A 26,414-nucleotide genomic window follows, 5' to 3' on the forward strand; every position below is an offset into this window, starting at 1 on the left:
TTTTCTTTTAAACAGTTGGGTCAGAATTTCAACCTGTCAAGAGCTTCAATATTTTACTGGTTTCAGGGCCATCACATTGGCCTGTAAGTTCTTTAGGTTGTCTACAATATTTATGGAAATACAAGTGTTCCTAATTTCATACACTCGTGTAGTGCTTTCTGCTAGAGAGCTACTGTTTAAATACAAGGTGGCTAATTAATACATCTTTCTGGGCTAGATTCTGCTCATAGGTCAACAGTCACTCTGCAGAGTAAATGACAGTAAATCATCTTTGCGTTTTCTTGCAGTGCTCTGTGGGACATTGAGACTGGCCAGCAGACAACTACTTTTGCTGGTCACACCGGCGATGTCATGAGTCTCTCGCTGGCGCCCGACACCAGGCTGTTTGTGTCTGGAGCCTGTGATGCCTCGGCCAAGCTCTGGGATATCAGAGAAGGAATGTGCCGACAGACCTTCACTGGCCACGAGTCGGACATCAATGCCATCTGCGTAAGGATACAAACAGAAACCTTATATACTAGTCATGTCAGAGTGTCAAGTCTTAAAGCCACTCAGCAGATTACAGTCAGATCTGTCAGCAAGTCTGGGGTTCTTGAGCAAGTCGATTAAAATGACTGGATGACTTGGCTCTGTTTGTGTTGACCTTTTTGCTACGTTTAACTTTAAAGCTCTTTCTAAAAAGGCTGAGACAGAGCAATTTGAAAAAACAATTAACGCTAACTGTTGAGACTTTGTTTTAAATGAACGATCTTGATTTCATAGTACATAGTAGTACTGCAAGTAGTATTCAGTATGCTTTGCTCTAAAAGTGATGACTAGACGGACTAAAAACAGATTTGGTATGTGATATCTGCCCTTAAGTGTAAATAATTAGCTTCACTCTGAAAAATCGCACAAAAGTAAGAATACTTTAGATTCCCCTGCCCTTTGTTACAGTTCTTCCCTAATGGCAACGCATTTGCCACGGGCTCAGATGATGCTACCTGCCGGCTGTTTGACCTGCGTGCTGACCAGGAGCTGATGGTTTACTCACATGATAATATCATCTGCGGCATCACCTCTGTCGCATTCTCTAAGAGTGGCCGCCTACTGCTGGCTGGCTATGACGATTTCAACTGCAACGTCTGGGACACTTTGAAGGCCGACCGTGCAGGTAGGCACCATATGGAGCAAAAGACTGGAGCTGTGTGAATGTGATTATACTTCACTATAATTTGAAATATTCACATTATGAAGCCTTTAAGGAAAAAACAAAACCTAAAATTATTATTGCTAATGATTTGATTCACTGCTGATGCCGAGTTGCCAATATGCCATGAAGTCAATATTTCCACATGTGCTGCATTAGAGTGGCAGCACTTAAAAGGGTAAGGTCAGGACTCCTCATTCACAATATGGAGGTACCTGTTGTGGCATTGCTTCAGTTTCAGAAATATTTGCAATTAAAATTTTCTGATGTCGAGCATTATTCTATGAAAGTAGCCGGCATGCTAACAGCACTTTTGCAACTTTGCTGGTGTGGCCAGTACCTGCACAAACTTGTCAGTTGGTCTTTTACAGTTAGTTCTTGTTGAAGAGTCAGTAATCACCATTGTATTGACATATTCACCGTGTGTAGCAATAAAGTGATTTAAATAGTTTTAAGTTGTTATTATCACTAGATCAGGCTGTGTGGCAAACAGAAGATTTGTCTTGGCGTCATAAATTTTTGTAGTTTGTTGAAGTTACTGCAACTGTTAGTGAAAACACTGATAGGAGTATGTTTGTTCTTTTGTTGTGTTGCATTAAAAGTAGCATTTGTCTTACAGCTTATACAGCTGCATCTATTCTGAGGGTTTTAGTTCTGTCAACATGGCGGTGAAGCGTTCACTGTGTGGTAGTTGTCAGGGAATGATGGATATGTTCAAGCTACCAAATAACCTTATAGCCTGCAGACACTGTTGAGGAGCTGCTATAAAGGGAGACACTATCATAAGGCCGTTCTGGGGAAACTAGGAAGAGAGTGTATTAAAATGCCTATTAGAAATGACTTTGACTATTAAACCTAACACTATTGGTGCAAACCAGCATAAATGCACTACTCCTGCGCAATGCTTTACTTGTGAAGGTAGATGCTAATCTGGTCTAATTGCACTTGCACATTGTCCCTGTGAAACCTGACGAGTTTAAGCAGAGTGGGAATAAATATTTTGTAGCCAAATGTGCAACGTGTAACATGTTTGTTATTAGTGTATCATATGTCTGTATCGATGTGTATCTGCAGTCTTGGTTAAGCATGTTTGGCTTTATGTGAATACTTTGTGGAGTAATATTTCCCCATTAAAGATCTGAAGCCAAACTGTAGCCCAAGGCCAATAGTAAGCAGCTGAGAGAGGAGAATCATCCCCTGTTCGAGTAGTGAAGAGCCCCCATGGAGGCATGAATACTTGATCTATTGACTGCATACTTGATCTATTGACTGCATAGTGGGATCTATTGAGTGAGCCAACATCTTAGCAGACAATTTTTCTTTTTTTAAATATATCGATCCACTGGTGTATGGAGTATTGATTATCAGTATATTGGGTCAGCATCAGCCTTTACTAACTGGTTTATAGCCTACTCTGCACTTTATGGTTTAAAACAAGTTTCATCTTGCCCTCTTTCACCTTTTCATCATGTAATCAGTTTCCAAACCTGCATCTTTATTCTCGAGTCTATGTTAGCCTGCAGTACCCGTCAGACAGAGCAGGTTTGGTGCCTTGTCTCATCCTCTGCTGTCTTGGCAGGTGTCCTGGCCGGTCATGATAACCGGGTGAGCTGCTTGGGTGTGACTGACGATGGCATGGCAGTGGCAACAGGGTCCTGGGACAGCTTCCTCAAGATCTGGAACTAGAGTCTGAAGGTAGGTGTTAGCACCAGCGCCTCAGAGTTCATCTTTACTGCCATCTGGGGGTTTAGATTGAAACTGCAGGCACCGGCTTAAATGATTTTAGTTTTGTGCACAGTCAGTAACTTTGCAGAATAATAACGATAAAATGTTTGTTTTTTCCAGATGGCATCCGGACTCCAAAGTTGAGTGGAAGACCATTCCAACATCACGATGTTCAATTTTATTGCATATCCAATCTTTTCGAAAACACACCATGATACTGACTCCAAACACCCCCTCCAAAAAACTATCAAGGGCAAAAATTCTCTCTCTCTCTCTCTCTGTCTCCTTCTCATTTAAAAGAGCACAATTGTCTGTCACTCATTAAGCTACAAAAAAAGAAAGGAAAAAAAAAAAGCTTGGGGAATTTAGTGCTTTCAGAGTGGAACTGAGGGGAAAATTGTGCATTCCTCCTACGACCATGGTCTGGTATTGTTATAACTGAAAATACAAAAACCCTACCACCGCTGCCACCACCACCATCACCAAGCGAAATGTGTCCTGCGTCCTCATTATGCACAGGTCTGAGTGAAGGTTATTACATGGCAGTGATCTAACTTTTGATAGCTTTTTGACCATGTTTATTTTTGTTTCTTTGTTTTGTTTTTCTGTTTAGTTGAAGAGGTAGATCAGTGAACTGTCAGTTAATGTTTAAAATGAGGATCAAAGCTTTTATTTCCTAGTCTTTACACATTTTTAGAGAATGTTTTTAAGTTGGGAAAAATAAAAGAATCTCCAGATCGCGTCATTTTAAATCCAGCTTTATCCCACCGGAGAACAAAGCGAGAGAATTCAGCTTCAACAGGGAGTCCTCAAAGCCACTTCTGGCCCTTCTGTATATTTAGCCCCGTAATACTTTTACTGTCTTTTGTTTGGGTTTTTTTTTTTTTTGTTTGTTTGTTTGTTTGTCCCACACCACACCCCAGTGTAGTCCACAAATCTGTTTGCACAAAAATTAAACTTTGCATATATACTGTCTAAAGGAAAAAAAGTTAATTAACCAAGCACATGCTGTTTATGATGACGAATGCTCGTTTTTAAAACGGAAAACAACAACAACAACAAAAAAAGAAACCCAAACATTTTAACCATTCTTACACCTTTTTGTCTGGCAACAATGTAGAATAAAGATTAACCCATCAGATCATAATCCACCCTGCCCCTCGTTTTGTTTTGGTTTGTTTTCTGTTCATGCCCTCCCCTCCTTATCCTTTGTTTTTCCCCTGGTTTCTGTTGCCCGTGGTTGGGACCGGTGATGTGATTTGGTCAGGTAGAGAGTACCTCCACTTTAGCCCGGTTGCAATCCGGACGTTTTCTCTTTTAACAGAGGTGCCCATTCCGTGCTTGGAAATGCAGTTACTACTCTGTGAATGACATGTTGTATAAATCAATGTTTGAAAATAATGATATTGAAACTTTTTAAGTTAAAAACGAAAAAAAAATTTTTTTGGTTGTCTGCCATGGGTGGGTTATCTCTTAGAATCGCATGCTGTAGAATTGCTTAAAAGGTGCATATGAAATTAAGTCCTTTTGATGTTTTTCTTTGAGAAAATAACCTGTTGAATATATCAATACGATGGTATTTATATTTTTCTTTTTCCTTTTTTCCTTTTTTTTTTTTCCTCTTTGTTTTTGGCTACTCCGTGCATACACGATTCAACTAAAATGTCAAAGCTATGCACTCGAGAAGCAAACCCTGCGACATTAACGGTTACTTGGTCCATACTTGGGAGGGATTCCACAAAAATTAAAGTAATGTAAGTGTTTAAATTGTACACACATGCATACGTACATTCATTCACGTAAACATACACAATCTCCAATGGAACAAAATAAAATTTTCATTCCTTCTGTAGCAAACGAAATTCCATTTACAAAGGAAAACATTTTATAACAGGTTTTTTCTGTCCTTTAATAAAAAAAAAAACGGGAAAAAAAAATCTTGCAGCATCTGAATGGCAGAAGTTTCTGTTGTTCCCTTCTTGTAAACAAACGCTCTTTCTTTAGCAGTAGTGACATTTTTTCCATTCTGTTTTTTTTCTCTGCGACATTCTGTACAAAAAAAATGTGCTGTAATTGTGCGTTAGGCCTGGAGTTGGCAAAAAATAAAACAAAATAAAAAAAATATTACAAATTAATTAAATTCCCTTTCCTTTTTCTCTCTTTCTCTATCAAATAACTGTAGAGCTCTGCACCCCCACTGTTCCCTTTTCACCTTTTGTATTTAATTTTAAAGTCAGTCAGTGTACAACCGAAAGCTGGATGCAAGATAGAAACTATATTAAAATGTACTGTTATTTAAGATGTAATAAAAAGCAGTTTGAGATGACCTACTGTGTTGAGTGTGATTCACTTAGAGCATTTCCCACTGAAGCTAGAATGTTGCAGACTGTTTGGTTTCCTTGTAATTATGTTCAAGTCAATAAACAATTTCTTATCCACTGTTGAATCAGCCTGCCTCTTCTGTACAGTCATTAACGCACTCACTTAACTCTTTTTGTTCATCAGCACTTACAATGAGTGTAAAGGCACCTTCTTGTAGTGCCACTCTGAGTGTGAAGACTAAAAATGAAATTGCAGACTGACTTCCCAGCTTGAGTAACAGCAGCATACGTGTCCACGCTTGCTGAAAACATCAGCGTAATTATACACGCCGATCTTAACTGGCGTGCCTTGCTAAAGAGCATTTCCCTCAGTGTTAGCAGTTTGCATATTGCTTACTCGGTATATTCTCACACTTGCTGATCCCTGCTTCACCGATGGATGATCAGAGTCCTTTCTAATGATGTACATGCTTTGGTAATAATCCTTGATGTTTACTGCCCTCTACTGGGCAGACATCTGAAATACAAATACAGATTATTTTGTGTGGATGTGGCAGAGAATGCATGACCATGAGCAAGTAGCTTTCCTTCTAGATGGTCAGCACATCTGTAACAACTCCAAAGAAATTACCAAGTCTGGTCTTTCTGATGACATGTAGAACTTGATAAACAAGTGGCAAAAATAAAGATAAAAAAAACCACTACATCAAAATGTACTGATTCAGCCTCTTGGGTAAAATCACTTTTTTTAAGAGCTTTGTTTTTTCAAATTCGCTGTATTTCCTGTTACTAGAGTCGTGGGAGGAGGGGGGGATCTAAAATCGGAAGTAGTGGCTCAGGGTGGGGGGAAAAAAATCACACCCCACAATAATTTCTGTTGTAATCTCCAGCATTTTCTTTGTGTACAGGCTGTGATCAGCTGAAGTGTGTTGCTGCTGAGGTTTACTGCTTTGTGGATTTACACAGCTGAATTAAAGCAAATGTTTCACAAGCTGTCTTGGCTGATTTCCATGGTATACTGTTTATACTGTCTTTTTACTACACAGCACACAGCTGGTATAAAGATTCAGTAAATGAATCGAAGCTTAATCGCTTACATCTAAATTCATCTCTGCTACACTTGATGTACCCTTGATGTAATCTCTGACCATGAACACTACAGTCACTGTGGTGTTAAGTCCAAAGCAGTGCTTTACTTTAAATTCACCACAGTACAGCGAGCCAACCTCTTTATATGCACTAAGCTGCTCAGTCTTCGAATAACACACAGTAGGCTATACACCATAACTTACCATCATATACGGACCCAATATGTGATTAAAATGATGATCTTTAAATCTGGTGTCACTGAGCAGTTCTTACCTTTAAATCTAACGTTTCTTCTGCCTCCCATCCTGTCTTTCTTATCTTTCTCCATCTCTGAGGTTTCTTTGCTTCTTTCTTTTCGCTCCCTGGGAAATGCAGCAGCTGAACCTTTAGCTGGCAACACACCGTGAGTCAAACTGCATACAAACGGCTTGTGTGTGTGCTGATATCTGTCCAGCTGTTAGAAATGTTGCATTTGAAATGACCTGCTGCAGCATGTGTCTCTGTAGTGCGAACTAGATCCTGAAGTACAACACAGGCTCCACTTTAGCCACTGGTAAGTATAGTGCTGTGAATGATGCATAAATAATATGTTGTTGTTTTTTGTATTTTATCTCTGCATATGTGATAAGCTCCGGTGATGGCTACACCAACAGCATTGTCTTTTCTGTGTTATTGTTCCCTCCATTTAGGCTCAATGATGTTTGATGGAAATAAAAACTTCCCTCAAACATGTTAAACCTAAGTAACATAAAGTTAGGTAAAGTAATGTGAATTCTAGTATTTGTACTCCGTTATTTCCCACCTCTGTAAAGTTGTACTGATTGACTGAAGCACACTGAAGTGTGTAACAATTGCCACAGTATTCTTTATTTTTTGTTTTTGTGCAAAAGTCTTGAGCCACACCTCATTTCTTCATATTTTTCTAAGAAAATGGGAAATGGGTGCAGCGATTTTTGAAACATGTTTCAAACATACACGGAAATAAGGCAAAACCGGAGTTTGTACAATTCTAATGAGCTTGAAAGTCAATATTATACGTTTTTGTAATTTCTTTAAGTAATCTTCAGGAATAGGCTGAATTCTATGGGATTCTTGACGCACATTCAAAGCTTTGGTTTGGATGTTGGCTGGCTTTTGTTCTGTTCTGTATCAAGTCTTTTCTCCCAGTTTCACTTCCTTAATAATGGATTCTTAACAGCCACCCTTCCACCGAGACCATTTCTCCTTTGCCAGATTGGATTTTTCTATTTGTTAAAGACACAACTTTTAGACACTGTTCATTTGCTGAAGGATTATCATTTCTCTCCCACTTGTCCACTTTCCTATGTTCTTTTAAAGACACCATGCACACCATGCTGCATGTTAACTTTTCATATAATAGCTAATTGAGAATCACCTGGTACATCCCTCAAGTAAGGTAGCTTTTTTTTATTGCTGAATGACTATATGAATGTTAAATGGCTAAAAAACAAAACAAAAAATCAGCATCTGTCAAAATGGTGAGGTACTCGGACTGGAAAATGAGTAAAAAAGCAATGCCCAAAGAAAAACCATGAAAGACCAGAACCATTGCTAAAGACCATTTTCAAAAATGACAAGGAGAGTCTAGTCCCTTGTAAGGAAAATATAAAAGAAATGAGGGATTTTTTTTCCCGCACAGTACTGTTTAATGGAAAGAAACAGAATAAAGCGGAATAAAGGTTATTTTGCGGTTTAATCATTAAGAGGGGTGATAGAAATTTAAACCTGGAGGCTATAGTGGAATCATTAATCCAAAATAATCCCTTAATTCATGCAGCAGCTATAACTTTATGTCTTTGCCGTATAATTTTTTACCTACAATGTAGTTTGGTCCTGTGATATAATCTGAATGCTGTATATATAACCTGTGGTGCTGTAGCCTGGAGTGGTAGTCCAATATGACGTCGGCGCAGAGGGAGCCCGTGATTGGCTGGTCAGTATGAGGAAGTTGCGAGGCGATTGTTGATTCCTGAGTAGTGAGATGGTGTAACTATATTATTATCAAAGCGAATAATAATGGTGAAGTTCTGATCCTGCGGGATTTTGCCGCGCGCCAGATTTGCGTCGTCTCCCGTGACGTTGTGAGTAAATAGGTAGCCGTGCAGCTGGATGATGTGACGCTCTGTGATCAGGACGGCTAACTGCTAGCTTAGCTTGGGAACTAGCTCAGTTGCCTAACCGGTGATATATCTGTGGTCGCCACCATTCATCCGTTTATATAGTCAGGCAAGTCGGTGGAGGTCCTGTTGTAGACCACACGGGACAGTTCGACCATTAGAAAAGTGATAAATCACAAAGAGAGCGAAGACGAGGCTGTTAAGCGCAAAATAAACATTAACCTGTGTAAGCTAGGTTGCATCTTTTTCTCTAGCTGGCTGACGGTAAGGAAAAAACTTTAGCCAATATAATTTAGTTGAAGCTTAATTTTGGCTTAACTTGAAGTTTTTACTGTTTGGACAAAAACTTTTATTTCAATTTAATATCGACTTAGAAAAGAGTGCATATTAACCCTTATGTAATTTGGTGAACGCCGGTTACTGGGAGATGTAATCTGTAAGATCGATAGAAGTAAAATAAAATAAAATAAAATGAATAGAAATATTTGAGCGCGTCAGTAGATTTTATGTGACCAGAGCTGTAGACTCGCTCGTGTTTTCTTTATGTATATAATAGTTGGAATGATGTTCTGTAAGTTTTTGCCTCTTTTGGACCATCAGTACAAAAGCTGGTTTTATTACATGAAGTTTGGCGCATGCAGCCAATACACTGAGCCGGGGTTGTTTCTGCCAGCTGAGCTGATTAATGGTTGCTAGGGTGTTAATGAACAGAGTGAGCAGATCAGGACAAACTCATTGCTGTTGATGCACCTCATGGGAGGAGTGTGATTGAGGGGAGAGGGCGCAAATTAAAAAAATTGGCATTTAGCAATTGAAGAACAAATATATTTTATGTGTGCAACTTTGCCAGCTCTTTCACTAGGTAAATATTACTAGCTATAGTCTATTTTTAAGTTCTTATGCTATAGTCCCTGTATCTGTTAAGGCTGCGATTAAATGTTATTTCAGCAGCTCTTTTGTGTGATCATTTTCTTTGGGTGTCAGTGGGGATGAATACATAAATTGGCACATTTCTTTTGATTCTGAGCCGATTGTGAGAAACATACATACTGTTGTATTTTTCCCACATTCAAAATAACTTGAACAAAAGGCTTTGAAAATCATCTTCGACCAGCCTCACACAGTTGTGCGTCATCGCCCAGCATTTATTGTCACTTAGTTTTCATTCCTTTGTCGCAGTTTATATCCTGTATATTATACAGATACAGATCAGGTGTCACACTTTGCGTGACACCTGATCGCTCTACTCATGAAAGATTGCTGTGTCATGTCAGTTTACCTCCAGCCTGGCTGTGTGAGATGGAGGGCGGAAAGGACGTGCGAGTGGAATCTGCCCCATACTCCTGCTCCACCTGTGATGGAGGGGAGGTGCCTGCCCGCAACCTGACTCGAAGAAACAGAAAAGTCCGCAGCTTGAGCACTTCCTCAGCCAGCACCTCCTTTGAATACAGGTAAAGCAGTTGTCCACACATGAAACTTGATTTTATCTTTTTTTTTTTAAGGTGGTAATGAGCCATGTTTAAAGTGCAAAGTCAGAAGAACAGTATTACTTATAACTTCAACCCCTCGTTTTTATCTTTCCTTAGGGTTATGGTCGTGTGAGTGTGAGTGAAAAATTGCTGATTCACTGGTCAAAACCTCCTGCTTATCAGAGACGTGACCCTGGTGCAGACTAACCTTTAAGCAAACAAACCAGGGCTTGCTGGATTTACAATATGCTTTAAGTTGTTGTCCAGTTGGTCAGCTCACTTTCATACAGAGCGTTGCTATAAAGGTCAAGATATTAATTCATTACTTCTCACTAAATTTGCAGTAACTCTGTCACACACATACACAGATACAAACAGCCACGAAGAGGCCCGCTACATGTAACGATGCCAAGTGTTCAGCCTGAAACATCCAGATGTTTTTTTCTTTTTTTTAAAATGGTCCATGTTGCCATGACTATAGTCCAGTAATGCAATCGGTTAACCTGATTGCATTACTGCGCTACCACCTTGTAAGCAGATTGGAAAATGTTGAGACACAATCACAGTTGCAGCAGCTGAGACTTTTGTGAAATGGATTTGTGTGGGTATCTGACTTCACCTCTTTGGTTTGCTAACTGTTCATGTTGCAAGGTTGTTGTTTTTTCAGAAGCATTAAGATTTAGGAGGAATTTATCCTAATTGGGAAAGGACCCTTTTCATTGTAGCAAAGCAAAAAGTGAAGTGGACCTCCTTGGCTGAAAAGTAACTAACGTGAGTTTAGTTAAAAGCTTACAATAAGACCAGAGCTTACGATAAGCGGATCACAGTTTGATATCTGTGTATTATTTTACTAATACAACGCAATACAATATCTTCTGTTGGAGTAGTTTTAAAAAAATGTTGTGACTCCACCTGCACTGTGATCCAGTGCTGGACTGAAATATTGATACATTCTCAGATTGCTCGAGAAGTTACGCAGAAGTAAAGCTTACGTACACAGCTGGTTGCTTGGGGACGTTGTAGGCTCTGGTAACCTAGGTGACCGTCTAATGCAAGGATGTCAAACTCATTTTACATCGTGGGTCAGATACAGCTCATTTAGATCTCAAGTGGGCCGGACCAGTGAAACTGCCCTTTAACTAAACATTTAGTCAGAGGTCAAGTACAGTTTTAGCAGCAAGTCTCGGGTTTGGTTAATTCACAGAATTTTTTTTGGACCCACTATAAAAAAAAATAGATTTCTATAATAGAGAACCTTTCTATTATTTAATTGTTTATCTAACACTTAACTAGTTTGGTGTGGTATGAGTGGTCATGTGGAGGTCTTTGTCAGTAGGAAAAGCTGTAAAGCATCTTCCAAAGCCTTCCAGGCCAATTCTGTCCCCCTGGCCTTATGTTTGGTCACATGTCAATCAACGATATACTTAAGTCTCATTGGTAGTCTCGTCAGTCTCTCACCTGAGACTGACCTGAGCAGTCTTTTTGCCCATAGTTGCTTGAAGTCACTAAATGCCATTTACTTTTATGCTCTCTGGTTACTACCACCACAAATCCAAAGTACACACAGCTTTACTCTGTTTTTGTACTTTAGTGTCAGAGCTTCATCTTTTTATTTCTCTTCTCTCTTTTCCTTTGCCCATTTGGCGAATGTAAAAGTCTTAAAGTTGCATTACTTTTTGTTTTTTCTCCACTGGAGGGGAAAAATGACCCTAAAACAAGCTCACGACTGCTTATCGTTGATCGAACTGCTGTCACTTTAAAACATTTGCCTTTTCTCCACATCATCCCATTGGACTCCAGTTTTTTGGCGTTCTGACAAATACCAAAGCAGTGAGCGAAACAAGAGCAGCAACAGACTCTGTAGAGTTGCAGACTTGGTGATAACTGTCAGTGCTTTTGTCAGTGTGAGCAGCGGCTCTGGCGTTGCGCGTTAGTTTCTTTACATGTTTGTATGAAAATATCGTTCAGTGCAGCTTTAAGAGCGCGTAAACGGCAGATGGTGCATTCGCAGAGTGAGACGGCTAAGAGGATTTGATTGAGTGATTCAGCATGAAGGCTGCGTTTGCGCCGTCAGTGAATGCCACCGCTGACCTTTTGACCCCACACTCCAGTCACAATGCGTTAACAAAGCCTAATACAGACAGGTGCTTAAGATTTTCATTTTTTCCACTGCGCAGAAAGCAGATTTCTGTGAGCTCCAGAGTAAGTAAGTGGATAAGTAAGGCTTATAAAACAGCTTGTCGGGCTTAATTTCACCGATGCACTGTTAACACTGCACCTACGACAAACAGACGCCCCAAAAAAGTCTAAATCTGAACAAAGAACATTTCAAGCACTGGGCTGTAGCGCCACAGTTTACACTTTCACCTATCAAATGAAAGGTTTCCAGATCGACGCAGTGACACAAATAGAGACTCTAGTGGTGTGTCGAAGCTAAGTAGACACAAAATAAGCAAATATCGGCTGATTTGTGAATTCTGTAAATTCTGAACTTCCGCTTCTGTTTTGTAGACGTCTCCAACAGCCTTTGTTTCGCTTCCCCTTTTTTTTTTCTTCTTTTTTTTGTCTTGAAAACTGAAATTAAAAGTGTAATTTGTTTGGTGAAAACTTTGAGAAAAAGAGTTGGTAACTTGGGAATTTCTAGAGACTAGCATCGGCATCAAAGGGTGAGTGACATCGTCTGGTCTTGAGCTCAGCTTCCAGTTTCCTGTAAACGAACAGATGACAGTAGAAGAGGTTGTGGGGTCAACTTATGCGCAGTTCGAGTAAGATGAGATCATTTTAAAATGCCTTGGAGTCTTCATTTGCGTTCTTGCCCAACTACTTGCTGTGTTTACATGTGAATGTTTTTTTTTTTATTTTTTTATCCTGTCTTTTAGGAGGACTCAATCACTTCATGGACCGAGCCCTGTGACGACATTCGGCCCCAAGGCATGCATGCTCCAGAACCCACATGCAGTAATGTAAGTCAAACAGGGAGAGTTTTTTTTATTTATTTTTTTTATTGTTGTCCACCTTTGGAAGTCATTCCTAAGCTTTAGTTTCAGTGTGAGTCATTGTACAGTGAACAGTAGTGAGTTTAGTGTGTCTTTGCATCACTAAAACCCACCTGTACAACAAAGCATCGTGTCATTGCTTTGAAATCCGGTTGGGCCTGTAAAGGGTTTTGGAGCAGAGAAAAGAGCAGTGTTGCTAATGTCCTTATTGGCTATTGCAAATAAGGACATGAGTGGTCAACTTTTGGACCAGTTCTTTTACCTTCAGTTATGCAATCCTGTAGTTAACTTTGACGCTAATCTAGCATGTCAGTCTTGTGTAGTTTTCGTAGCACAATGGGTCTAAATGCTGCAGTCAAATTAGCGTTAAAGGCTATAAAGGAGCTTTTTAGCATCACGGTGAGACTTGTGCCATCTGAACTTTTGCAAGTCCTTTCAGATCTGGACGATTTTAAGGCCTAGTTAAAGCTAGCAGCAGAGTCTGTTTTTCTGGCACAAAGAAAAATAATCTGAAATAAGTGATTGTCACTAAGGAAGTGCTGTGGGCTCAGTATTGATAATAAAAGCAACACCATAGTGTCATAAAGTACACATTCATTTCAGTTATTGTTTGATCTCTTTTCTTTTTTTAAATGACCCATATAGATCTACTCTACACTTAAAAAAAGCATTTTTTTTTTCTGTTTTTGTTTTTTAAACAAAAAACAGAAATGCATTTCTGTTCAGTTAAAAAAAATAAATAAATGAAAGAGTAGAACTGTTTTTAATCCTTTAAGACAGATTTAACACAAGCAAAGCAGGGCTAATACAGCTGACTGCTAATACACAGTCACTTTAGGTTTCCATGTTTCGAGTCAGGTTTTACTTTAAATCTAGAATAAAGCCTGAGCTGAGTTTGATGCTCTGAGGCTGTTTTCATGCTGATCTTCAAAAGCAGGTAAATTCCTCAGAGCTCAGGTCGTTGAACGCGTGCACGTGCAGCACATACTCCAATGTGCCGAATATATATATTTTTTTTTTTAGCCAACGCCTTTAACAATGATTAGCTAAATGTTCTGCACAAGATTGAAGACCATGTGCATACTAACTAATCAGTAACTTGATCAGCCGTCCACATTGTGCAGGACACGCCAGGATGAGGAAACAAGTGTAGAAAAAATACTGTTAAGCATGTGTCGGCGTCATGACTGACATGCTCCATTGTTTCTGAACTCCAGTGCAATTTTGCTGTAAAACTAGTTAACACAGCTTAAAAATCATTATCATTCACTTCTTTAAAATAATCAGTTTATGAGAACAAGTCTTCCATGTAAATGTGCCAATTTCCTCTTTTGTAACTTCCAAGTGTAAACGCAGCATGTTGCACATCGTTTGGTACTTCACGTCTAGTCTTTATCAGCCGGTTTCAGTGCTTAAAGTGGAACCTTGAATCCAAAATGAGCTTTAGCATTACACTAACATCATTCTTCATTGTTGTGTTGGCATTTATTAATTTGTCATCAGTGATTTCATTCTAAACAGACCTTGGTTATTAGTGTTTATGAGTCTGTTGGGTGCTTCGTGATAATCACACATTGGATCACATCAGCGCATCTGCTTTCCTTTTTTTGAATCTGTCTGACAAATCTGTCAGAGGCACCCTGGGTTTAGTGTGCTGTGAAATGCAAATTTAGAAAAGCAAAAAGTGCAGACTAGCTGCAGGTTTGAGAAATTCTTTTTTTTAAATTCTTTTATTTTATTTTAATTTTAACCTCAGATCACTCCATGCTTTATTTGAGGTTTAAGGTCATGTGCCTTGACTACTTAAGAGTGTTTGATTGTTTGGCCTCATAAATTTCTTGGTTGCCGTGTCTGGATGATAAGTGAGTGTCCTGCTGCGCATCTACCTTTAAACATAACGTGTAGCATCGAAGAACGCTGTGTTGCGTTGTCAAATAGAAAGAAGGGAACGTGAAGGTTCGAATAATGACTTTTACAACTGTTTAGATTGAGCATATCAACAACGATTTCTGTTCAGTTCTTCTCGTGTGGCTGAAAACAGCCTCACTGTTCTTTGTGTCCTGTGTGTTGAGCAAAATACCCAGAATAAGAGAAGCGTTATGGGTCCCTTTCACATTGCTGAACTTTATAATTACTTGGCTATGTGACACTTTCACTATGTTTAAGCTGTTACCGTTTGACCGTTGTGTCTTTCTGAGCCTCCATAAACATTAAAAATTATTTTAATTGACTATTTAGTAACACAACTTGCAACAGCATGCTTTTCTTTTTTTTCTTCTTATGTTCCTGTGGTAATGGCTGGTTTCATGGACACAAGCATAAACCGTAATTAAAAAAAAAAAAAAAAAAGCAGCCAGAGTGTAAATGTCTTAAACCTGCATTCTACCTGAAGGTCAAAAAATGGTCATAGCTGTGGCTGCAAAAACCTTTGTGGTCCTATAGACGTCTGTGGGAAAACATAACGCTTTCCTAGCGAGTTTATGGGCTCGGTCACTTTAACGTCCCACTCAATTTACAAAAAAAAAAAGAAAAAAAAAAAGAGAGGAAGTCTGTTTGTTGTAAATCCTTGTCATTATGTTTCAAAATAGTGTTATCTACACACTCACTGGCCAAAAGGTGATCACTCACAAACCATTAGCGAATAAGCGTAGGAGCTTTGTGGTCATTCCTGCCCCTTTTTGTCACATCCTGTTGTTTGCAACCAAAGATGAAGGCGGCAGGACCGATCATGTCACGGCTTCAGATTGGGTGATGTCGCCGTGGTTACGTCCATCTTTTCTGCTGTCAGTCTCTTGGTCATTTTTTTTGTTGATACATTTTTTTAAAAAGCCAAAGTTTCCTCAAATCTTGGATGCTCACCAATTTGCAAAGGAATCACCTTTTCAACTTTCATGTACAGGAATCCAATAGTTTCTCTGCATAAAAGATTGCATGCAATCCAACATATTTTGATAATGTTGTTCAAGGTGTCAGCACTACTTGTTTCTTACAGTCACTGTGGCATCACTGTCATATACACGAGTCACCTTATTTGATTGTGCCCTAGATCACGCATCGTGCTGCAGTTAGGAAAGTCTTGACATTCAAACTGTTGATCTCTTGACTCGATCAATCACATAAGTGTCTGCGTTTGTTCAGGCAGATTAGCTCCCTTAAAGCTGCTCGACAGGTTAAAAGTAGCAAAACCAGACTATCTTTATTCCAAAGGCTGCACTGTAGTTCTTTTCAGGATAACCTGGTTTCACATATTCAGTGTTTACAAGTGTAATGTTTGCACCTACTGTGGACCCTCAGCTGCTGTGACCAGTAGGTGCTATGCTTTAGGGCAGTAGGAAGAAGGAAATGTGATTAAAGGTAAAGCAGCACCAGTTTAGACCTTCCTAACTGGAAACTCGCCTCTTATCACACTCTGTGGAAGGGTGAGGCTGTGAGTGCTCAAAGCAGATGGATGCAGCCTTGTTTCACTCATTGTCGGCTTGTTTCGGGGAACTGCAGACACATGTGGCCACATTGATACCCGACACCCTAAATACACCCTGAAAACTTCACAGTGCATTGTTCTGAAGACCAGCCATGCTACTCCCTTTGTTCTGTGTTGTGCCTCATTGCTTTGTTGACTTCCACTTGAAAGACGAGAGCTGAGGCAACTGTAGTCAAATCCGAAGTACCGCTGAATGCACACAGAGTGCTTATGTCATGCCTACATGTGCTAAAACATAATCAGAACTTATGTTAATTTTTTTCCCACTAAGTAGAGATTTAATTGAACCAAATTAAACCTGGCCTTTTATTAAATCTACAAGTACGTTTAATTCCTTGTGATCAAAACTACTTAATTATCCAGAGTGGCCCAATGGTAGTGACAATATGTTTAATATATTATTTTGAGGTAAAGCCCAATGAGATGCACCAAGCGTGAGCAGTTCACACAAGCAGAGATAAGAAACAGAGTGTGCATTACTAGCATACCAGTGAACAGGTGTAGTGATTTACACATTTGTGATTTTGGGAGGAGACACAAATCCATTTAGGGTTGTCAGGAAGGGCATCTGTTGCAAAAACAGGCTAAATTAAGCGTGCAGAGAATAAGAAGAGTTCAAATTAGTTGGGTTTTTTGTTTGTTTGCTTCATAGAAATTTACTGTAATGTTAGGTTTTAGTGGAAGATTGAGGATGATCACTTTCTAAAGGACTCCCAGAAATGCCCCAAAAATATTTTACAGCAGGTACTATTCATAAACTTTGACTCAGCTCAGTTTTTTCTAATTATATAAATGTACACTGATGTGAAAATGTCAGCGGGGAGACTAAGGACAGCTAATGTCTGAAGGCAACTTCTTATTTGGTTTGTGACTTATTTGTGTTTCCTGTTACAGTCACACTGTAGGTTCCCATTATATCATGTGTGAAATGTGATTTTTATGCTATAATGTTTATCCTCTCAATAAAGTCCATATTGTTTAAGTCTCTCTCTGCTTACCGTAGAGCATGAGGAAGTTCAAATAGATCCTGGTGTAATACCATAACCCAGAATTGCATAATTTCCTAACAAAAGCTCTGTTGATGTGTTTGATTGTTTCCTTTCTTAAGCTGACAGATCACATTAGTCATCTGTCATGCCCATTGGTCTAAGAGGCCTTTCATTGCATTGTACCAGGTCCGAGTTGTACCGGCGTGGTTTCAGTGTTTGAGATAATCACACCTGTCTGACAAGGAAGGTCCTTCCCAGAAATGGGCGGGTTCAGTACAGCAGAGTGGGCGGAGTCTGCGATGAAGTCAACTTTAAGATGAGTGAGAGGTCTGATTCAGCAGCAGAATGCAACAGGAAGGTTTAGTGTTAAGTCCTCGCTGGGCCAAATATAGCCACGGACGATCCATCAGCAGGGGTGGCGTTGCTGCTTGTTGTTGTTAGTTGTTTTCAGCGCATGGAGACACTTCCAGCCTCTCAGACTGCCGGTGGCTGACTCGCGACTGGACTTCAGGAAGCAAACTGATTCAGCTGCTATAATGTGCAGCTTTCAAGGAAGTAGTTAGAAGCGGAATGAACTGTTTTGTCAGAAAGGGCTACGACGACAGAGCCCCGTTCTCCAGCTGAGTCATCCTGAAGCAGCATCTCCGTTACATGTGTACAGTTATGAAGTTCAACCAGTGTGTACTGCAGGACGCTCCTGCGAGCCACAGCGAGAACAGGGTCTGGAAATGGTGAGAAGGCTTTCTAGCATCTTCTGTGTCTTTCTCAACAGAGAGAACATGTTCAGTAGGTGAAATATTAACTGGCATGCCACCGCTGCCAGACAGATGTTCAGAGAGTTGCACTCCAGTGACCTGCAGTGTAGGTAATATTAAACTGCTTCTTAAGTTTAGACAGAGAATTCCACTTTATTTTTGCGGCTCGGTAACAAAAATAAACATTTAAAAGTTGTTGTTTATGTGTGCCGGGCTTACTGATTGAAAGGGGAAGGTCAGGCTGAGCATGCTTTGAGGTGGTCAGAGGAGAAACTGTCCATGAATGGATCACAGCTTGTCGCTGCTTCAAATGCTAATGAAGTTTTGCTTTTGTCTCATGTGATTGTGTTTGAAAGCAGGCCTGCACTGCTCAGTTTTAGATGTTTGGACACGTGTGTGTGTGTTCAGGTCAGTCAGAGCCAAATCATTCGAAATGTTTTACTACATGTAACTAGTCCTCTTGTTTTAAAGAATGTACCAGCCCTCACAGCCTTTGTAAGTAATCTGTGATTGTTCTAATTTTGAGTTTGGGGGTATTTTGTCTTTACGTCATTTTAGGGTTTTTTTGTTTTTTAAAGAAAGGGGAACTGAATGTGTCATTGCTTTTTCATCTGTTATGGTGGGAGTTTCGTAGGTGTGTTTGCTGTGGGGGTTTTTTTGGGGGGGGGGGTTTTAAACACTGGTCACTGTTTTATCATATGGGGTTAGTAGGAGTGTGTTGCTTTAACAGTGTGGCAGCTGTTTTAGAAGCATGTAATATGTCCTCGGGTGAGGATTAAAGCTTTAAGGATGTTGAGTCAATCTATTGCGTTGATTCCTGTGACATTGATTCAGAAGAAGTGAAAAAGCGGGTCAGTGTGGTTGTTGCTGCAACTTCCAAATTTTTAGCATTAAAAAAAAATAGCAGGTCATGTGCATTTGCTGTTGACAGAAAGCTGTAAACTATATGTAGAGATGTAAGGTCTCAACACACTCACGGAGGGAAGAACCGTTACAGGCTGATGGAACAACTTCAGCACCACAGATATGATTTGGTACTTTGTCTGATTCCTGTGGTCACCCACACATTCAGTGCTGATTTCACAGAAATACTCATGTAGGTTAATGCATTACTTAATAATTATTCATTTTTGTATGTGTTTGCATGTCCAACTGTATCCATGAATGCGCTGAAGTCTTGTCATGAGTAGTTTTGGAAGTTTTTGCACCAGGATAGCCACATGATTTTATTTCATTCCTGAGGTCTATGCTCGTTCTACAGCTGAAATTGAAATGTTGAAGTTTTATTGATAACAGATAAGGGAGAAGTTGTTCTGTGAAAATCTATTCCTCTCGGTAATTTAGCCACCTGACTGTAACGAGGCTCAACACCCCACAAAAAGTCATGCTGATGCTAAGATAATTAATGTTCATTTTGTTTCAAAGCTAATGCTGGGTCGGTGCATAATACTCCTATTGTATCATGCATTTTAAGTGGCTTTAGTGGTTTGATCCAAACGTTTATTAAAGGATTTACTGAAATGTGTAGATGCGGTTTGATTAAAATCAATAAGGAAGGATTTTAAAAAGCTCTTATATGAAAGTGTGTTTTTAAAATAAATAAATAAATAAAAAATAATGAGTATGTTTGACTGTGCAGTTATGCTACTGGTGACGGAGCCTGAATAATTTCTGACTTTTCACTCCTGTAACTTTAATTGCATATATTTCCAGGGCTGTAAAACCAGCTTCTTGCATAGGAACTGCTTGTACAGAAACTAGAATCAGCTGATTCTAGAGTCATTAAGTTCCTAATATGTATGGCAGAGCTGTAACTAACTCAGGTCAGCAGACTTATCTCTTTTTAACCTGTGAGAGTTTCATCCGTCCTGTTAGTTTCTACTTCAACGTTTTAATCAGATGTTTGTTTGTTTTTTCTTGCATATTTTGCAGTTTTGTAAGGATTTTAATAACCGAGATGATCATGGGGTTGAGTCAGAACCCTGCAGACAGATTCACAAGTGTGTGGCAGCAGAGCTAGACAGTAAGCCGACATGTCTAATTGGATAGGTTCTGAGCAGCCTTGGTGGCGATGAACAAGAGGAATTTTCAGTTAGCTGATACAAGATGTGTTGACTAAGATCTCGGTGCTCACGTCCCAGGCCCTTTACGTAAGCCGGTGATGCAGCTCGGTGCCGTTTTGCACCAAGTGACGATGTCTTTGTTCGGACCTGTTTCTTTGTTCAGGCACATTCAGGATCCCGCCAGCCAGAGGCTGACGTGGAACAAACCACCAAAAAGTGTCCTTGTCATCAAGAAGATCCAAGATGCCAGTCTGCTACAGCCTTTCAAAGAGCTCTGCAGGTTCCTCACCGAGGTAACCACAAACTGAAGGGCGGGGGGCAGCGTTTGTTGGTGGGAAGCTGCTGAGTGTTAATGTTATACCGCATGTCCAGTAAAAATAACAGGCTCTCGATTGTCGTGTGTCATTTAGGTGAAAAGCATGATTGTTTACGTGGAAAAGAAAGTTCTGGGGGACCCAGCCATTTCAGGCGATGAAAACTTTGCGGCCGTTACAAAGAAATTCTGCACTTTCAGAGAAGGTAGGGACACCAGTCATCTCTGATCCAGTTACATGAAGTGTTATTAACTTTTCTTTTTTTAAAATAAGAGATTTAAATGAGCTGTTGTCTACATATCTCTTAGATCTCGATGACATCTCCAACCGTGTAGACTTTATAATCTGTCTCGGTGGAGATGGAACTTTGCTGTACGCATCTTCGCTCTTCCAGGTATTCAGCCGGTTGCCCACGCCGCACTCTGTGCGTTTTTGCTTTTGCTGCTGTAAACATAACCGTCTCCTCCCATCGTAGGAGAGCGTTCCACCAGTCATGTCCTTCCACCTGGGTTCCCTGGGCTTTCTGACCCCATTCAAATTTGAAAACTACCAGTCTCAGGTCAACCAAATTATTGAAGGTAATGAATGTTTTCTAACTGGTCTTTCAGCCTCCATGTTTGTATGACCTACTTGTACAAATCTTTCCATTCTTTTTGCGTAGCTGAAAGTTTTTGTGTGTTATTTTCCGTAAAGGAAGCTTAAAGCATTTGTACTGATTGCAGGTAACGCTGCCATTGTCTTAAGAAGTCGCTTGAAAGTGCGGGTGCTCAAAGAGAACTGGGAAAAGAAGTCCAGGGTGGACGAAAAGGGGATCATTTTGACCAACGGGGACATTGAAAGTAGCCGCAAAGCCATGCAGTATCAGGTAATGTGTCCACCTCGCATTGGGACATAGACATTCAAACTGTTCCTGCTGCAGAATGCAGATTCACAGACGATTGTCCCCTGTAGGTTAGAGCTTCTGGTTCTCCGATAAAAGTTTTTGTCACATAACTGCAGGGTCCAGCTCCCCTCGCAGCCTCAGCCCGCGCTAAAAATAGGTCAAAACGGCTCGCTAATGCAGTTTGCTCGTCCTGACTCAGCCGTCTTCAAAGAAGGCGCCTGCAGGCTGTTAACCTGCTGTTTAAAGAGCGGCAGGAGCAAACTGAGTCATTAGCGAAATGTAGCTCTGACCGCACGTATGAGGTTAATGGCTTCTGACAAATATTTGTACTGGCACAAATCCAACAATGTGGTGCGAGTGGGTGACATCATATCAGCAGACATGGGGGTTGTGGCAAATTGAAAATCGTTTGATGTGTGAATTGTGTTTTTTGTTTTTTTTTTCTTTTTGTTTTTTTCTCCTCCCTCCCACAAATCTGCAGGTACTGAATGAGGTGGTGGTGGACCGAGGACCCTCCTCCTATCTCTCTAACGTAGACCTGTTCTTGGATGGACACCTCATTACTACGGTGCAGGGAGATGGTGAGTGGCATGAGAGCGCGGAGACTTCGAGGCCGTCCAGAATCAGGGCGTGCTGACAGTGAAATCAGATCAGTGCTGCGTGCTGATAAGGCTAACAACAGTTTTGCTTCACTATGTGCTTATTAGAATGAAAACAACGGAATTTGAATGAAAACAACGGAATTTGAATGAAAACAACAGAATTTGAATGAAAACAATGGAATTTGAATGAAAACAATGGAATTTGAATGAAAACAATGGAATTTGAATGAAAACAATGGAATTTGAATGAAAACAACAGAATTTGAATGAAAACAATGGAATTTGAATGAAAACAACAGAATTTGAATGAAAACAACAGAATTTGAATGAAAACAATGGAATTTGAATGAAAACAATGGAATTTGAATGAAAACAACAGAATTTGAATGAAAACAACAGAATTTGAATGAAAACAACAGAATTTGAATGAAAACAATGGAATTTGAATGAAAACAATGGAATTTGAATGAAAACAATGGAATTTGAATGAAAACAATGGAATTTGAATGAAAACAACAGAATTTGAATGAAAACAACAGAATTTGAATGAAAACAATGGAATTTGAATGAAAACAATGGAATTTGAATGAAAACAATGGAATTTGAATCAAAACAACGGAATTTGAATGAAAACAACGGAATTTGAATGAAAACAACGGAATTTGAATGAAAACAACAGAATTTGAATGAAAACAACAGAATTTGAATGAAAACAACAGAATTTGAATGAAAACAACAGAATTTGAATGAAAACAATGGAATTTGAATGAAAACAATGGAATTTGAATGAAAACAATGGAATTTGAATGAAAACAACGGAATTTGAATGAAAACAACAGAATTTGAATGAAAACAATGGAATTAGAAATGGTGGGTTTTAAAGGTAGAAAAGCCAAATGGCTGCTCTCTGGGACTCTTAAGTGTTCAGGATATCCATGAGTCACTGCAAAGGTTTGGCTTTTTTATTTTAGGAAGAAAAATGTCTAGAAGCTTCTGCACAAAGTTCTTCTTCTGCACAAGAATTACTAAGGGGTGACGGTCAGTCAGAGATGCAGGCTGAACTTTGCCCTTCGTTACACTCTTTTGATGGCTCAGTGCATTAAGTACCTGGGCTTCAGTGAAAATGTGCTTTTGCATCTCTGTCCACTCAGGTGTGATAGTCTCCACACCCACAGGCAGCACAGCGTACGCAGTGGCAGCAGGAGCTTCCATGATCCATCCCAACGTCCCAGCCATCATGATCACCCCCATCTGCCCGCACTCTCTCTCCTTCAGACCAATCGTGGTGCCGGCCGGGGTGGAGCTCAAGGTACTGGCGAACTTGCCAAAAAAGCTCATTCATCACGTGCATTTGCTATTATTTATTTGTTTTAACAAGAAACAGGCAAGTCTTACAAGTAGATCTCGTTTGAATCTGAGCGGTAACGCCACACACACAAAAGATGAAGCATGTTCTTTCTGTGACTTCTGCATTTTTTTTCTGCGTTGCCTCTCAGATAATGCTCTCATGTGACGCCAGAAACACAGCATGGGTGTCGTTTGATGGACGAAAGAGACAAGAGATCTGCCACGGGGACAGGTTAGTCTGGATGCCGAGGCCATGATATAGACATAGACACACACTTGATAAGTTTAACGCCCCTGCAGCTGCCTCAACACTTAAAGGCTTTGTTATGTAACCTTATCAACCTGCCTTAATGGGCTTGAGTCCATGAGTGTCTCCTGAGTCCGATCCAGCTTCTTCCTTTATGTAACTCAGCAAAAACATAATCAGCTTTCTGGTTATTGGAAGAGAGCTGCCAGGATTCCTCAGTAAATGCCTGCTGTTTTCTTCTTCTTTTTTTTTTTATATAAGGAAGTTTGAAGACAACACCTCTTTTGTTGAGACTGCAAACAATGAACATTTTCTTTCCTTGTTCAGTCCTTAAAAAGTACAACTCCTTTCATTTATTTATTTATTTTTTTCCCATTTCAATTCTTGCTCCAGTATTACCATCACCACTTCCTGCTTCCCCGTTCCATCGATCTGCTTCCGGGACCCGGTTAATGACTGGTTCGAGAGCCTGGCCCAGTGCTTACACTGGAACGTGAGGAAGAAGCAGAACTACCTCAGCTCAGAGGATGAGGAATTCTGAGGCCTTCTTCGGGGTCTCCTTAAAGTCTTGGTTTTAGCTTGACCGTTCTCTGTGCCATTTTTTTTTCTTTTTTTTCCATCTTTTACGGATAGGTCTCACCAAACTCTCTTCAAAAAAATAAAAAAATCTGTTATAATAGTTTTCAGTAAAACGAGGTTGCTACAGCCCCTCATTTCATCCACCTTCATGGCAACAGTTTTAGTTCCCCCACCCCCTCATGAAGACAGCTTTCTTTTGATTGGCTGCGCTTTGTAAACAGAAGGTTAGGGATTGTCTGTTCTCACTGACATCATAAATGTCAGTGAAATGACTGAGCAGTTTGAAGCTCTACCAGTGTACCACTGTGCATATATGATAGAAAATAAGGACAAGCATTCAAGTTCCTTTTAATTAAAAAAACAAACAAACAACTAATACTAAGTCCTACTTTCTAAAATACTGTTTCATCATTCTTGTTTTTTGGTAAACATTTCGTTCACGACAGTAAAAAGCTAAGCTCCTGTAACGACTGCAATTGGCTGAAATGTGGACGCTGCGACATGCCCTTAAAATTCAAAATATGACTTTAATAAATAAAAACAAATGAGCATTTTTAAAAGCATTAGTTAAAGAAAATTAAACCAAATAAAAAAAATTTTTCTTTGTGAACTTTGAAGCATTAATACAATTTCCCAAATGTTCCCACTGGACGTTCGGTGTGTAAGACTTTTAAAACGATGGATTTTTGAATGGAGTTTGGTTCCACTATTACTCCAGGATCTGAATGCTGTGAAAACCTCTCCTTTCTTGAAGTTGAAACTTCAGCTTGTTAACAAAGTGTTTTGACTAAAAATGAAAAGGAAATGCAACACTTGAAGTGATCTTGTACTGAAACTTAAAGGTCAGTTGTGGTTATCAGATGGTGGTTATCAGATGTGTCGTAGCACTTTTTAATCAGATGGCAGGGTAAAAACTAGCTCTCTGTGGGGGTGACGGCAGAGTTGCACCTTCCAGGAAAGATCCAACTCTGGTAAAAAAAAAAAATATGGATGTAATGCTATCAATGAAAGGCAAATGTTGTTTTTAGAGGTTTTTTTTAGTTGCGTCTCATGGAGGAGCAGATTTAAAGTACATCTACCTAGCAACACAACATTACAGACTGTGCCTTAAACACTGGTATCATTCATGTAAAGAAGTAATATTTTTCAAGGTTTACACCACACTTTAAAAACAAAAACAAAAATCACAGATTTGTGTTTTTGTGCATTCTCATTGTTACCACATTGTGACTGTTTGTCTGCGCTGTTCACAGCACTTGATTGTCACTCGTTTGTGTCATTTATTACATTGTGTAATATCTCTACTATCAACCACGGGGTGAACACTAGGAGGCGGTATCCATTCCAGGCTAAGAGAACACAGATTGGAAGTCTTCGTATTTCATACTTTGTATTTTTAAAGTCTGCTTTTTAAAATGTGCTTTAAGCCATAGTATATTTTATAGACCAATGTCTGTGGGCTGTGGGTGGTTTAATGGTCTGTGTGTGAGACTTTGGATCTGTTCTTATCAGTTTACCCCTGTGCTGCCTTTCGTGATTACTTTGAGGTGGCCTGCCTTACATGTCTGTTCGGGCTTAGTGCCCGGAAGTTAATATATATGTGTTGTGAATTGGCTCAACAAACTGTGTCAGGGTGAAAAGATGAATAGCTTTCATCTGTAACGCTAAACAAAAACCACCCGAGCACTAACAGCTAATTATTCCTTAAACCTTTGAGTATGTATATAAATGTAATGTTTGAATAAGATGTATTTTGTAAAGTTCATGTGTTTATTAACAGTTTCTAATGTATTACTAATGGATAATAAATCTATTTAGTACTTTTTCTTTTACATTCTTTGGTTGTAAATTCTGTTTCACTGATGAAGACCAATCTGCTTTTAGTAGTTCTGCTCATCCAACTGAATTTCTAGCACGGTGTCATTGGACAGAAGTACAAACTGAGTTAAATATCTCTTGAAATGCATTCCAGGACAAAGTGAAAAATGTCATTTCTGACGTGGACGGTGGCAGAATTATTTCAAATGTTGGTCTGAACTGTTTAATCTCAGTTTAAAAACACACACGCGAAGTTCAGTAAGATAACCAGGCTTTGACGACCCTTCTGTGAAGCATTGTCAACTCTCAAAGTGCTTTTCACTTTTGTAAATGGGAATTTTGTATGAGTACACTTGTTAATGTTTCTAATATGGAGTCTGATATTTTTCCCAAAACATTTAATAAACAG

General features: G+C 39.6%; 2 protein-coding genes across 6 annotated transcripts in view; both read left to right on the forward strand.

Annotated features, from left to right (window-relative positions):
• The window catches only part of gnb1a (guanine nucleotide binding protein (G protein), beta polypeptide 1a), a 32,931-nt gene extending 27,578 nt beyond the window's left edge, over nt 1-5,353 (forward strand). The window contains exons 8-11 of the mRNA XM_085442752.1: nt 288-489; nt 937-1,153; nt 2,769-2,884; nt 3,035-5,353. Coding sequence (XP_085298878.1) covers nt 288-489; nt 937-1,153; nt 2,769-2,875 — 526 coding nt within the window. The 3' untranslated portion in view covers nt 2,876-2,884; nt 3,035-5,353. The remainder of the gene's footprint in view (nt 1-287; nt 490-936; nt 1,154-2,768; nt 2,885-3,034) is intronic.
• A 2,870-nt stretch (nt 5,354-8,223) lies between these two features.
• Nucleotides 8,224-24,440, forward strand: nadka (NAD kinase a). 5 transcript variants are annotated; one of them, XM_085442732.1, is made up of 12 exons: nt 8,224-8,278; nt 9,737-9,913; nt 12,811-12,894; nt 20,379-20,508; nt 20,626-20,734; nt 20,838-20,923; nt 21,005-21,107; nt 21,252-21,394; nt 21,894-21,993; nt 23,166-23,323; nt 23,511-23,593; nt 24,002-24,440. In XM_085442732.1, the coding sequence occupies exons 1-12, from the start codon at nt 8,244-8,246 to the stop codon at nt 24,147-24,149; spliced, it is 1,356 nt and encodes a 451-aa protein (XP_085298858.1). In that variant the 5' UTR covers nt 8,224-8,243; the 3' UTR covers nt 24,150-24,440. The 5 variants fall into 5 exon arrangements, with proteins under 5 accessions (XP_085298858.1, XP_085298859.1, XP_085298860.1 ...); XM_085442733.1 differs by lacking the exon at nt 8,224-8,278 and adding an exon at nt 8,285-8,426; XM_085442734.1 differs by lacking the exon at nt 8,224-8,278 and adding an exon at nt 8,433-8,726.
• Nucleotides 24,441-26,414: the final 1,974 nt, after the last annotated feature.

This window comes from Copadichromis virginalis, linkage group LG20, assembly GCF_057382275.1.
Source record: "Copadichromis virginalis isolate Kocher_CV1m ecotype Utaka linkage group LG20, C_Virginalis_male_GT1.1, whole genome shotgun sequence".
Lineage (NCBI taxonomy): Eukaryota > Metazoa > Chordata > Actinopteri > Cichliformes > Cichlidae > Copadichromis > Copadichromis virginalis.

Bases quoted from the DNA above. Each gene is read 5' to 3' on its own strand.
- nadka (XM_085442732.1), top strand. From the start codon at position 8,244: ATGACGTCGGCGCAGAGGGAGCCCGTGATTGGCTG. The intron at 20,924-21,004 runs GTATTCAGCCGG...CTCCCATCGTAG, and splicing joins ACGCATCTTCGCTCTTCCAG to GAGAGCGTTCCACCAGTCAT. The intron at 21,994-23,165 runs GTGAGTGGCATG...CTGTCCACTCAG, and splicing joins TACTACGGTGCAGGGAGATG to GTGTGATAGTCTCCACACCC.